This window comes from Bos grunniens, chromosome 13, assembly GCF_055505025.1.
Source record: "Bos grunniens cultivar Pamir isolate PY7600 chromosome 13, Bosgru_T2T1.0, whole genome shotgun sequence".
Taxonomy (NCBI): domain Eukaryota; kingdom Metazoa; phylum Chordata; class Mammalia; order Artiodactyla; family Bovidae; genus Bos; species Bos grunniens.
The window spans coordinates 28,631,853-28,642,687 of NC_141177.1; the positions used below are offsets into that span (position 1 = coordinate 28,631,853).

General features: G+C 63.5%; 1 protein-coding gene across 2 annotated transcripts in view; it reads right to left on the reverse strand.

Moving 5' to 3' along the window:
- LAMA5 (laminin subunit alpha 5) overlaps nt 1–10,835 on the reverse strand; it is a 51,779-nt gene extending 40,944 nt beyond the window's left edge. Inside the window, exons 1-2 of one of the 2 annotated variants that reach the window (XM_086332792.1) lie at nt 10,420–10,794; nt 5,600–5,752 (exon numbers count right to left, since the gene is read on the reverse strand). In XM_086332792.1, the coding sequence (XP_086188918.1) occupies nt 5,600–5,752; nt 10,420–10,698 (432 nt within the window). In that variant the 5' untranslated portion in view covers nt 10,699–10,794. Of the gene's footprint in view, nt 1–5,599; nt 5,753–10,419 lie in introns of both variants that reach the window. The other variant, XM_086332793.1, reaches the window with a different exon arrangement.

Genomic DNA, 10,835 nt, shown 5'->3' on the forward strand with positions numbered 1-10,835 from the left:
AAACAAGGGATGGGCTGGAGTCAGAAGACACAGGGAGGGCTAGAGAGGAAGCCGCTACTGCAGACCCCCAGGGGGTCTCCATAGCCCCAGGGACAGGGGTGCAGGAGGGGACAGCAGGCAGGAAGACTCCTGGGCTCAGGCACCCATGTACCAAGGACATGGCTGATGCTGGAGCCTCTGGAAGCACAAGGTCATCAGAGCCAGCACACTCCACCTTTGCCCCGAGCCAGGCCCTGTGCCCCTGTCCTGGGGAGGGAGCACCCTGCCCCCACCCGCTGGGCCGCCAGCATGAATCACCAGGCAGCCTGTGACTCAGCCTGACCCCACAGGAAGCAGGGCCCCATGCTGATTCCCAGGGATGGGCCAGGGTCCCAACCGGGCCGGGTGGGGCAGGAAGCCCCTCCTAGACCAGGCGTCCGGACCAGCTCCCCCTTTGTTCCCAGGGGCACCCAGACCTCCTGGACCACCACCCCAGACCGTTGGACTGGCCTCAGGGCCCTGTGTGCTGAATCTAGTTGAGCCAGCACCCTGGGTTTGCCCTCTCCCTGGAGACCCGATTTAGAAACCTTGATAAACATAAATGCCACAGCGCGAGGTGGGGAGTGGGGGTGGCCTAGTGGGCACATCAACTCAGGCCCCCAGCTGGGTAAATAAGAATGGCCATCCACATAACACACAACGGGGAGCTGAAAACAGGCCACACGTGGCTGCCACTACAGGAGTGGAAAAGCCACTGCTAGAAAAAAAAATAAAACCTGGAAACATAGAGTGGGCACACAGAGGCCCCAGGAGCCCTGACTGTGGGGCCAGGTGCCCAACATACCAGTGTGTAGAGTGGAGCAAGTAGGGGGATTTTCAGCAATTGGGCAATCTGACAGCTCTATAGGAGCCCACCAGCTAGAGTGAAGGGCAAACACCCATGTGGCCCAGCACCTCAATGGAGCTGGGCTTGGGAGGGAGTTCAGACACCACCCATATGCTGTCTTGGGGCCCCTGCCTTGAAGGGAGGGGTTTCAGGCCCACCCCACCCCCACCAGAGCTCCTGTCTCTGTCCCACATCCCCTGCAGCCTGGCCCAGGTCAGGCCAGATGGCCAGCCTCAGGCCATAGGAAGTGGAGTTTATCCCAAGAGGACCCCAACACCCAAACAGTTTATAGACTTCAGTGTGAGCTGTGTTGCTGGAAGCCAACGCCATAGCGTTTGTTTAAAAACAGACAGAAGGAGCCTGGGGGGCTCAGTATGAGGAGGCCGGAGTGTTGCTGCGTGCCATGATGGCCGGGGAGGGTGGCAGCAGGGGCAGAGGACAAATGGCCCCCAGTCCCAGCCCCTGGCAGCCCCTCTGACCCTGTGTCCTTCAAGCCAAGGGACGAGCTGAGGCAGGGTCTCCCAGCTCCCACAAGGAGAGAAGGGACAGGCAGGCCCTGCTGGCCTGAAGACTCAACCTGGGGAGGCTGTCCCAGACCCCCAGGCTCTTAACCCGCCCCACCAGGGAGCCCATCCCAAGAGGCTGTGTCTGGTCCAGACCCCCACACCTGTAACCAGAGCCTGGCCGGCCTCAGCCATACTTCCGGCCACTTCCCTTGAGCAACCCCGCTGACCCTCCTGGGGCGCTGCCCACATGGCTGAGAGCCCAGCTAGGCCTGGCCAGCCAGGCCAGTGACCGTGACCTCATAACCCAGCAGGCCAGGCTGCCTGCCTAGGGAGCTCCAGACTGACCAGCTCAGAGGGGATACAGCCCGGGACCAGGGTGGGCAGGGTAGAGCTGCATAGGGGGTCCTGACCACAAAGCAGCCAGCACGTCTGGGGCCCTCGTGAGCAGCAAGGCCCAGGCACGTGCTCACAGCCCACGTCCAGAGGAGGGCCCGAGGCACAGTCAGCCCAGCCTCTCCTCCACACTGGGGCTCCAACCCCCCTGTGGTGGGGGTGGAGGGGCAGCTGGTGCCCTCCCTGCCTCCTCACTGTTCCTCAGGGAGGGCAGACCCCTCACCCTGGCATTTTCAGTCTCCCAACCAACACTTTTGGCCTCCCACCCAACCCCCCAGCCTACACCCCACTGCCAGCCCAAACGCCCTCCACTGTACCCCTCACCTGGTCTCCAGTCTCCTCCCCTCCAGGCCTGGCCTTTCAGGGCTGGGACAAAGGGCTGTTCCGCCCAGGGCACAAGCAGAGAACACAGCCCACAGCTGGGAGGGGACCTCTATTCCTCACCTGCCTCTGCATCTGAGGAGTGAGGGCTGAGCCCACAGGTAGGGGTTGCTGGGGAGAGGCCCTCCCCCATGACTGGGCCACCAGGGGGCATCTGGAGAGGGAGGGGACTCCCCCCTAGAACCAGCCCTTACTCACCCTGCCCAGCTCCCTAAGGCCCCCTGGGAACACAGAGGGTGAGGCTCAGAACAGGGAGTCTGCGGCAGGCAAGAGGGGGAGACAGGAGGTAGCAAGAACCCGCTGGCTGGCCCCTTGAGGACCCCCAGGCAGGCCACTGCTGGGACTCGGGACAGTGCCCCCTCGGTCTCCAGCCACAGAGACCCTCTCTGAGGCTTGCATCCCACAGGCTCAGCCCCACAGACTGTCCTCTCAGGTCTGGGGTCCTGGCCAAGGTCAGCAGGGCAGAAGTGGAGGCCTGGACCTCTCCACGCCCTTCTTGGCCAGGCCCTCACTCCTGGGGCCTTGGTTTCTCCATCTGCAAAATGGGGGGAATAGAGTGCAGTAACCCCTGCCCCATCCTGGGGAAGGTCAGAGGTGATGAAGAGAGACAGGCAGAAGACTCCTCGAGGCCCCAGGACAGATGGACGCTACAGGGACCAGGCCGCACCAGCCGCAGCCCCACCCCCAGGGTGAGGAGGAAGAGGAGCTGCCAGCAGTCCTCCCTGGCCTCCCGGGGCAGGAAGTCCTCCTGATGCCCAGGGCCAGCTGCCCCGCCCCCACCCGCTTTCCTGGGGCATCCGCTTCACATCCCAGAACAAAGGCCCCTGGCAGCCGCCGCAGGGGGAGGGCCCAACCTCATTGCCCACTCACTGCCTCCCGACAGAAGACCCAGCCCCACCCCAGGGGGACCTGTGCCCCAAAGGAAGGCCCAGCCCCCAAGCCAGGGAACCCCCAGGCCCCTCCCACTGGCCTCTCTTCCCCTGCACAGCCAGTGTGCTTGGAGGGTCCTGCCCGGGACACCCTCAGTCTGGCTGCAGGCCAGCTGCTCCCATGACCAGATTGGGGGCACTTGAGGAGGTAGATCCCAGGGTCGCTGTGAGGGCGCCTCCAAAACGCCTTCCCCCAGCACTCCAGCCTGTGCCCCCTCCATCCTCCAGAGCTCCCATTTCCTACCCCCATGGGCACCTCTGCCCACGAGGAGCCTGGTCTCTGTCCCCAACCCCCACGAGCAGGGTATGCCAAAGGGACCCAGTCGTCACGCAGTGACTCAGGGAGGAAGGGGCAATGAGCTCCTTTTCCTAAAGGGAAGGTGGTGAACGCGGGAGTCATCTCTGAAATTCCACCGTGGCTCAGAAACATGCCTAGGAAAGGGTTTTCTCTCTTCACGGAGCTGGACACTGGGTGCTTCCACTCCACTCAACTCCAAAGCACGCAACTGGGCACGTCCTAGGCTCCCCGGCCCCAGCCCCAACCAAGGCTGGCATCCCCTTAACCAAGACGGGGGCTTCCATAAGTCATAAAGAGGAGAAGGAAGAAGGGAGGGGTAGGGACATGAGAAGAGCAAAGGGTTGGCGGGTAGACAGATGTTAGGTGGATGGGCTGGTGGGTGGGTGGGTAGATGGATGAGTGGGACGGTGGGTGGGTAGATGGATGGGTGGGAGGGTGACAAAAAGAGAGGACGGGGAGAGAGAGAGGAAGAGCAGTCGGCGGGTGGGAGAGTCGATCTCCCACAAGCAGGGCTGGAAACGGTCGCTTTCCCATTTGTGTCATTTTACATTTGGGGAAACCGAGTCTTGGTGGGCAAGACGCACACAGAATGAAACCGTGGCCCCAGCGCAGGTCCAGTCTGCAGGGCAAATGTCCCGCCTGCCTCCGCATCTCTTACACAGATAGACACCGAGGCGCAGGGGGCCACAAAGATGGGGAGGGGGTGGGGTGGTGTTAGCACTGTCCGAGCTCCCCCTTGGCCCCACCCACTGCACCTCGGGAGGGCACTGTGCCCACCTGCTTCGGGAGGCCAGACCACTGTGTGCCCAGAGAGCACCCCTGCCCTGCCCCAGTCTGGCCAGGGTTGTCCACAGAGGAGGAGGGGCGAGAAGGACCTAGTGGCTCAGCACAAGCTCCCCTGCTGACCCCAGGGCAGTGGCAGAGTCCATGTCCCCCTCTCCCTCCCTGGCAACCCCTCTAGGGCAGTGCCAGAGACAGGGGCACCCTGGGGCACACAGGGTTGCTGAGGTCCCTCTCATGCTCCCAGCGGAAGGGAAGAGAGCACAGGTGTGGTGAAGGCCCAGTGAGCTGAAGGGCAGTGGGCCTGGCGCCCCCCAGACCTGGCAGCCCAGGGGCCTCCTGCAGGGCCTAGGAAGGGAGCCCCTCCCAGGGCCTAAGAGCTAACCCCACCCCTCCATTCCCCTGGAACTCCCAGGCCACTTACTGGGACTCAAACCCATTCCCCTCACCAACCCCTGCCCACCAGGCCTCCAGGTCGGGGCAGGAGGCAACCAACACTGCCCACTAAACCCGCCTGCAGGGCCCGCCTCCCACCCAGCCAGGCTTCCAGGAGATGTGTCCCCACCTCTCCTGGGATGCCCTCAAGGTGAGAGCAGGATGGAGGCCCAGTGGAGGAGCAGAGACCCACCAGGTCACACACCAGGATGTGGCTAAGCCGGCCTGGACTCAGGCCCCTGGGCTCATGTGACCAGGGAAGGGGTGAGCGTGGGGTCGAGCAGGATCAACCCTGAGCCCGATGCCCAGGCAAGCCCAGAGCTGGCTGCTTCTGGGCTCGGCCTCATCAACCTGCCACCCCCACCCCGCTCCACCCAAGGAGGCGATGGGACTGCTGGCCCCTTTCACAGGCCAGGATTCCAAGGCCAGATACCTTGTGGGGAGTGGGAGTGTGAGCCTGAACCAGCCCAGATCCACCAAAGGGGGAAATACCTGACACCCTCCTGCCCGCCTGAATGGGAGTTGGGGGGGGCACACCTAACCCTTGGGTGGCCCCGCAGCACAGGTATCCTAGGAATGTCCACTTCCGCTGGCCTGTGCATTCCTGCAGCCCCTCCCACTCCCCAGCGGGCCTGGCTCCCTGCGGAGGAATTCCTCTGAGTAAACACCAGGGCGCCTGGCCAGGGGCACAGGGCCCACAGCCTTCAGCCCCACCTCCGTGTCAGCCCCCCTGCGCCCCTCACCCTAATTCTCCATGTGACCTCTGGAAAGCCCCCCATCTGGCCTCCCGCCTTGCTGTGAACCATGAGGATGCTGAGAAAACAATGGAAGGTGCCCACTGCCACGTCTGTGTCCGTGCTGAGCTTGCCACAAGCAGTCCGTCCGTGCCCGGTCCAGCCCAGCCTCCCAGCCCACTCTAGGTGGAGACCCCGCCTTCCAGTCCATGCCCCAAGGGGAGCCCTTCGGCCAGAGACACAGGGTAGGGCTGCAGCAGACAGAACAGGGACTATACCTGGCCCAGGTCCAGGGTGACGTTGACCTCGTTGTACTCTAGGCCCCGGGACAATGGTGGGCTCTGCCACCAGCGCTCCGTGCCGTCAATGGCGTTGCTCACGGGGTGAGCCCTGTTGCTGCTGGCAGCCGTGCAGATGTCGCAGTACTGGCCCTGTGGGGGAGAGGTAGTCAGATGGCCAAGGCGTGCTGTGACCTTTTGCCTCTCTGGTCATTCCCACCCCTGCCCACGGGGCCCACCCCTAGCCTGCGGAGCCTTGTCTGCCGTTCACTCTTTCATTTGGCAAACACACACTGGGTGCCAACACAGCTCATGTGAGAGACGATCACACCTGCCATAGAGGAAACAGGAGAGTGGGCGGGGGAGGGGCACCCAGTGCAGGTGGAGAAATCACAGTAGGCCTCCTTGAGGAGGCGGCATCTGAGTCCTACACCATAAAAGAGGGTATGCTCCAGGAAGAAGGGCTGGCTGTGCAAAGGCCCTGGGGCAGGAAGAGCAAACTAGAAGTAAACAGCAAGAAGGCCAGTGCAACTGGAGCTGAAGGGCAAAGGGCTGGCTAAGGGGCAAGTCACATGTCATTTCCCCCACAAAGCTGGCCACTGCAGGGGGCTTTAGAAGGTCTGGCACAGGATGGGGCCCAGTGGGAACCTAAAGAGGGAGGAAGGTAGGGCTACAGTCAGAAGGCCCAGGCCCAGTGTGTGCTCCTCCCCACCTCTACCAGCCCATCCCTCAAACCTCCCTGCCAGGCTCTCACCCAGAGCCATGGAGCAGGGTCTCTAGGGAGGCAGCCTGTGGGGAGGCCCCAGAGGGCAGGCACGTGGGCAGCCGGCAGACGAGGCCGGGACCTGCTGGCTCTGCCATTTCCGAGCTCTGGGACCCGGCCAGATCCCAGCAGCGGCTGAGTCTCACTGCCCTGTCTGAAGAGTGGGCGTAATGCTGGCACCTGCTGCAGCCACTGCAGGATTAATGGATCCCATGCGGGGCCTGGCAGCTGCTTCTGTCACGGTCCAGCCACCTGCCGGGGCCCTGTCCTCTGGCGGGGGACACAAGGGCTCCCAGCGCCATCCCGGCCTGCTGTCCCCATGGGGTAGGAGCAGGTGCTGGAAGCCCAGGCTGGGGTAGGGGTCAGTGCTGGGCCCTGGATGCTGGCCCAGTGGAGGCCCAACCCCCCAGCCCAGAGGAAACCAGACCTACTGTCCCTTCGCACACAAAGGCGGCCCTCGGAGACTTGGCACTGATTGAGGCCCAGAGAGGCTGCGTCTGGGAAATGTGGCTGCTCCACCCCTCCCAGCCTCCCAGGGGGCCAGATCTCCTCCTAGGAGTTGGGAGCGTGGGAGATGCCCTGTCCCCCCTCCCAGGCCTGGCAGCCTAAGAGCTCCCAGCCTCCACCCAGGCAAGGTGCGCCCCTGCCTCCCCTGGACACACCTGCTCACGGCTTCCACCCTGTGGCCAGGACAGCAAGACCAAGAGGTGGCAGCCTGGGTGCCAAGCAGCAGAACCCTCTGTGTTGGGTGCTTGGGGAGACCCCCCTCTACCCTCTCCCTATGGCCCTGGAACCCTGATCTCCAGATCAGCTGTTACTCCTTAGCAGGGCCCCATTGTGTAGGACCACCCAAGAAGCTGACCTGACACCCCCCACCCCCCACCACTCTGCTTTATTTATTCTGTCACATGAGGCTGTTGGCGATTCTTCATTTACTGCCTCCCTGGGCAGAGGGGACGAGGGGGTGGCGTGCACCTGCCTTGTTTTTATATTTATTTTATTTATTTATCTGGCTGCACCAGGTCTTACTTGTGGCACACTGGATCTTTTTGTTGCAGCATGTGGGATCCAGTTCCCTGACCAGGGATCGAACACAAGCTCCCTACATTGGGAGCACAAAGTTTTAGCCACTGGACCATGAGAGAATTCCCCCTGCCTTGCTCTTAACTGCATCCCTGAGGTCATGACCCAGAGCTGCCACACAGAGGAGCAGGAGCAATGGGCAGGACACCCAAAAGAGGGGCACCATCTGTACAAGCCATACCACCAGCTCACATGGAGGAACCCAGGCTCCGGGTCCCAGACTGTGAGAGCTCCCAGAGGGTGGGCTCAGAGACGATCATGGGAAACACGGAGCACATGTGTGCAAGCTGTCTGGGGCCTGGTGGGGCTCTCAGAGGAGGTGGGTAGGGCCGTCTGGCTGGGGTGGTGGGCCTTCCAAAGAAGACTGCCTTGGTCAAAGGAGACAATGGAAATGTCTGCTCAGGTCCACAGAGAGTCGGGGCCACAGCAGGGCCGCCTGACGTGGGCGCACAGTGGATGGAGCCGGGGGTGGAGGGGTGGGGAAACGAGGTTCCCTCCGCCCCTCCGCTGCAGAGGGTCCTGCTGGGAACAGAACAAGGAAGCAAGGAGCAGTGATAAGGACTTCCCCTCCCAGTGAGTCACCATGCTGGCAGCTGAGCCCCCGACTTCCCCTGCAGTGCTGGGGCCAGCCCAGAATATCTCACGTGCCCACCTGAAGTCACAGGGCCAGATCCCCAAGTTACCCTCTGCCTGCCCCAGCTGCCCACAGGACTGCCTCGACCCAATGTACAGCAGGGCTCATCCTGTGCCCTGGGTGGCATGCCCCCAGCCAGCTTCTGCCCCATTTCCTCCAGGGGACCCCAGAAACTGCTGGCTTGCAGCTGTGGACCATGTGACCCTCCTGACCCACCCACAAAATTGGGTTCTTAGGATGGAGAGGTGGGCCTGGTCACTTAGCTCCAGAAGGTGCTTGCAGACAAGGCCTTTTACCAACCCAACAAGAGGCAAGGGTGGTAAGGAGACCTCGTCCCCTAAGAGGACGGGGAAGCAGGTCCGGTGACTCGACCACGGCTGGCCATCAGTGTTTCTGGCCATGCTGGCAGCCTCCAAACAGGGGTGCCATAGCTGAGCACTGCAGACTTTTAAAGTGAGGCCTCAGTCCTAACCTGCTAGACTGGGAGTGCAGGACTCAAGTTTTGCTCAGGGCCCTTGCCTGCAACGCCACGGCCACGGCCACTTGCCAAGCGGTCACTGTGTGACAGACTGCCTCCCAGGCCCCTTAGGCAGGCCAAGCTCACGGCTTCAGGTGAGGCGGCCCTCGTGATGTACCCATTTTATAGATGAGGAGCCTGAGACTGGGATAGGAGGAAGCCATACAGCTAAGGAGAGGGCCTTGGGCACAGGCCACCAGCTCCTGGGCTGCTCCTTTACACACTGTGCTGCTGCTAAGTCGCTTTAGTCGTGTCTGACTCTGTGCGACCCCATAGACGGCAGTCCACCAGGCTCCCCCGTCCCTGGGATTCTCCAGGCAAGAACACTGGAGTGGGTTGCCATTTCCTTCTCCAATGCATGAAAGTGAAAAGTGAAAGTGAAGTCGCTTAGTCGTGTCCAACTCTTAGCAGCCTACCAGGCTCCTCCATCCATGGGATTTCCCAGGCAAGAGTACTGAAGTGGGGTGCCATTGCCTTCTCCGTAAACACTGTGAGGAGGTAATAAGCAGCCCTTCCTCAACGGCCTGGGCAGGCAGCACAGGTGGGCAGGGGGAGGTGGCCTGGAGCCTGAGCTGATTAGCTGTGAAATCTCCGGGGAGCATCTGGGGGCGGGCACTTAGCCAGGCCCTCTGGGCAGCTTTGGAGCCCCCCACAAGCTCCTCCTCTTGACCTGGCCCCTCTGATGTCACCCAGAAACATTAAGGGCCCAGGGTAGGGGTCCAGGTGGCCCCGCTCACCCTAGCCAGATCCTGGTCTGCTTTGGGGCTTTACAGGCCTCAGTTTCCCCACCTGAAACGTGGGCTTGAGACCTCCCCCTCAGCTGGGCAGGGCTTGCAGAAGAGCATGAGTCCAGAAAGGTGTGTTCAGGAGCCCAAGGGAAGTGACACTCTGTCCCAGACAACACTGCCGCACCAGGGCCCCCTCTCACTTCTATCCACCCCCATGGGGTTGGGGGGGGGCAAGGGGAGTGGGCAGGCAGGCCCTGTAAAGGGGCCCCAGCAGTACCTCCCTCATTCATCACCCCATCACGGCTCCTCCCTCCCCCAGTCTCTCCTACCAGGAAGGTGGCAGCAAGTCCCTGGAGGCTGAGGCTCAGGTTACAACAGCCTTGGGGCCCCCAGACTCTCCCTAAGGTAGGACAGGGATGGGAGGATGGGCCTTGCATGGAGTGTCAGGGAACCTCCAGAGCAGGCCCTACTCCGCCCCCAGGCAGAGAGATGCCCCGATTACACCTCCGAGCTCTCATCCCCAGTTAAAAACCCCTCTGTCTGTCCCCCTCCAACCTCGAGGGTCCTACCGACTCCCTAGAAACCCCGGCGGGGACAGCTTCAACCCTCCAGCCGGAGTTAGCACTCCTGTGTCTGGCCCTTCCGCCCCCATCCCTGGCCCATCCCGTCGCCAGCAGGTTCCAGCCTGTCCCGGAGGAAGGCGGAGCGGTCGGCCCCCTCCCCACAGGCAGCCGGCCACGGAAGCCAAGTCCCGCCCTCGCCGGGATCCCAGGACTCGGGGCCGCCAGGGACCAGGCACCAGCCCCTCCCGTCCAGCTCGTCACTGCTGCCGAACTCGACCGGTGCCGGCCGCGCCCGGGTCGGTTGCGTGCCGCCTTCCCGGCGGGAAGCGCACTTCTCTGGCTGAACCCGAAGGGCCGAGCTGGGGTCCCTTCCGTCCCCCGAAATGCAGAACTGGGGCGTTGGGACGGGCGGCGGCCGCGGTCCGTACCTGGGCTCTTCGCCTAGTAGGGCTGGAATTCCGGAGTCTGAGCCCGGTGCTCGCCCCGCGCGGGCGTCCCCACCACCCCCGCCCGGCCTCCCGCCCTCGCTCACCTGGATGGTCTGGTTGGGGTCCCCGCCGGCCACGGGGCCCCCCACCAACTTGCAGTAGAGGTCCTCGGTGGGGCGCGGGGCGCCGCGCGCAGGGGCCTCCTCGCCGCAGGTGGCCGAGGCGGCGATGCGGGCGCCCTCAGCCAGGTTGAAGTAGGGCGGGTGCAGGCTGAAGCCACCGCCCGCCGCCCGCGCCCGCGCCGCGCCCAGCAACGCCAGTCCGGCCAGCAGCAGCGGCGCGGGGCCCCAGGAATCGCGGGGCCGCGCGCCCGGTTTCGCCATCTTCCAGCTCGGGGACTGCGGGCGAGGCGGGAGCCCGGCGGGTCTGCGGCGCCCGGCCGGGCTCGGCTCGCTCCGCCCGCGGACGTCAGGCCCCGCCCCGGCCCGCCCGGGAGCTTCGGCCCCGCGCCCCGGGGAGG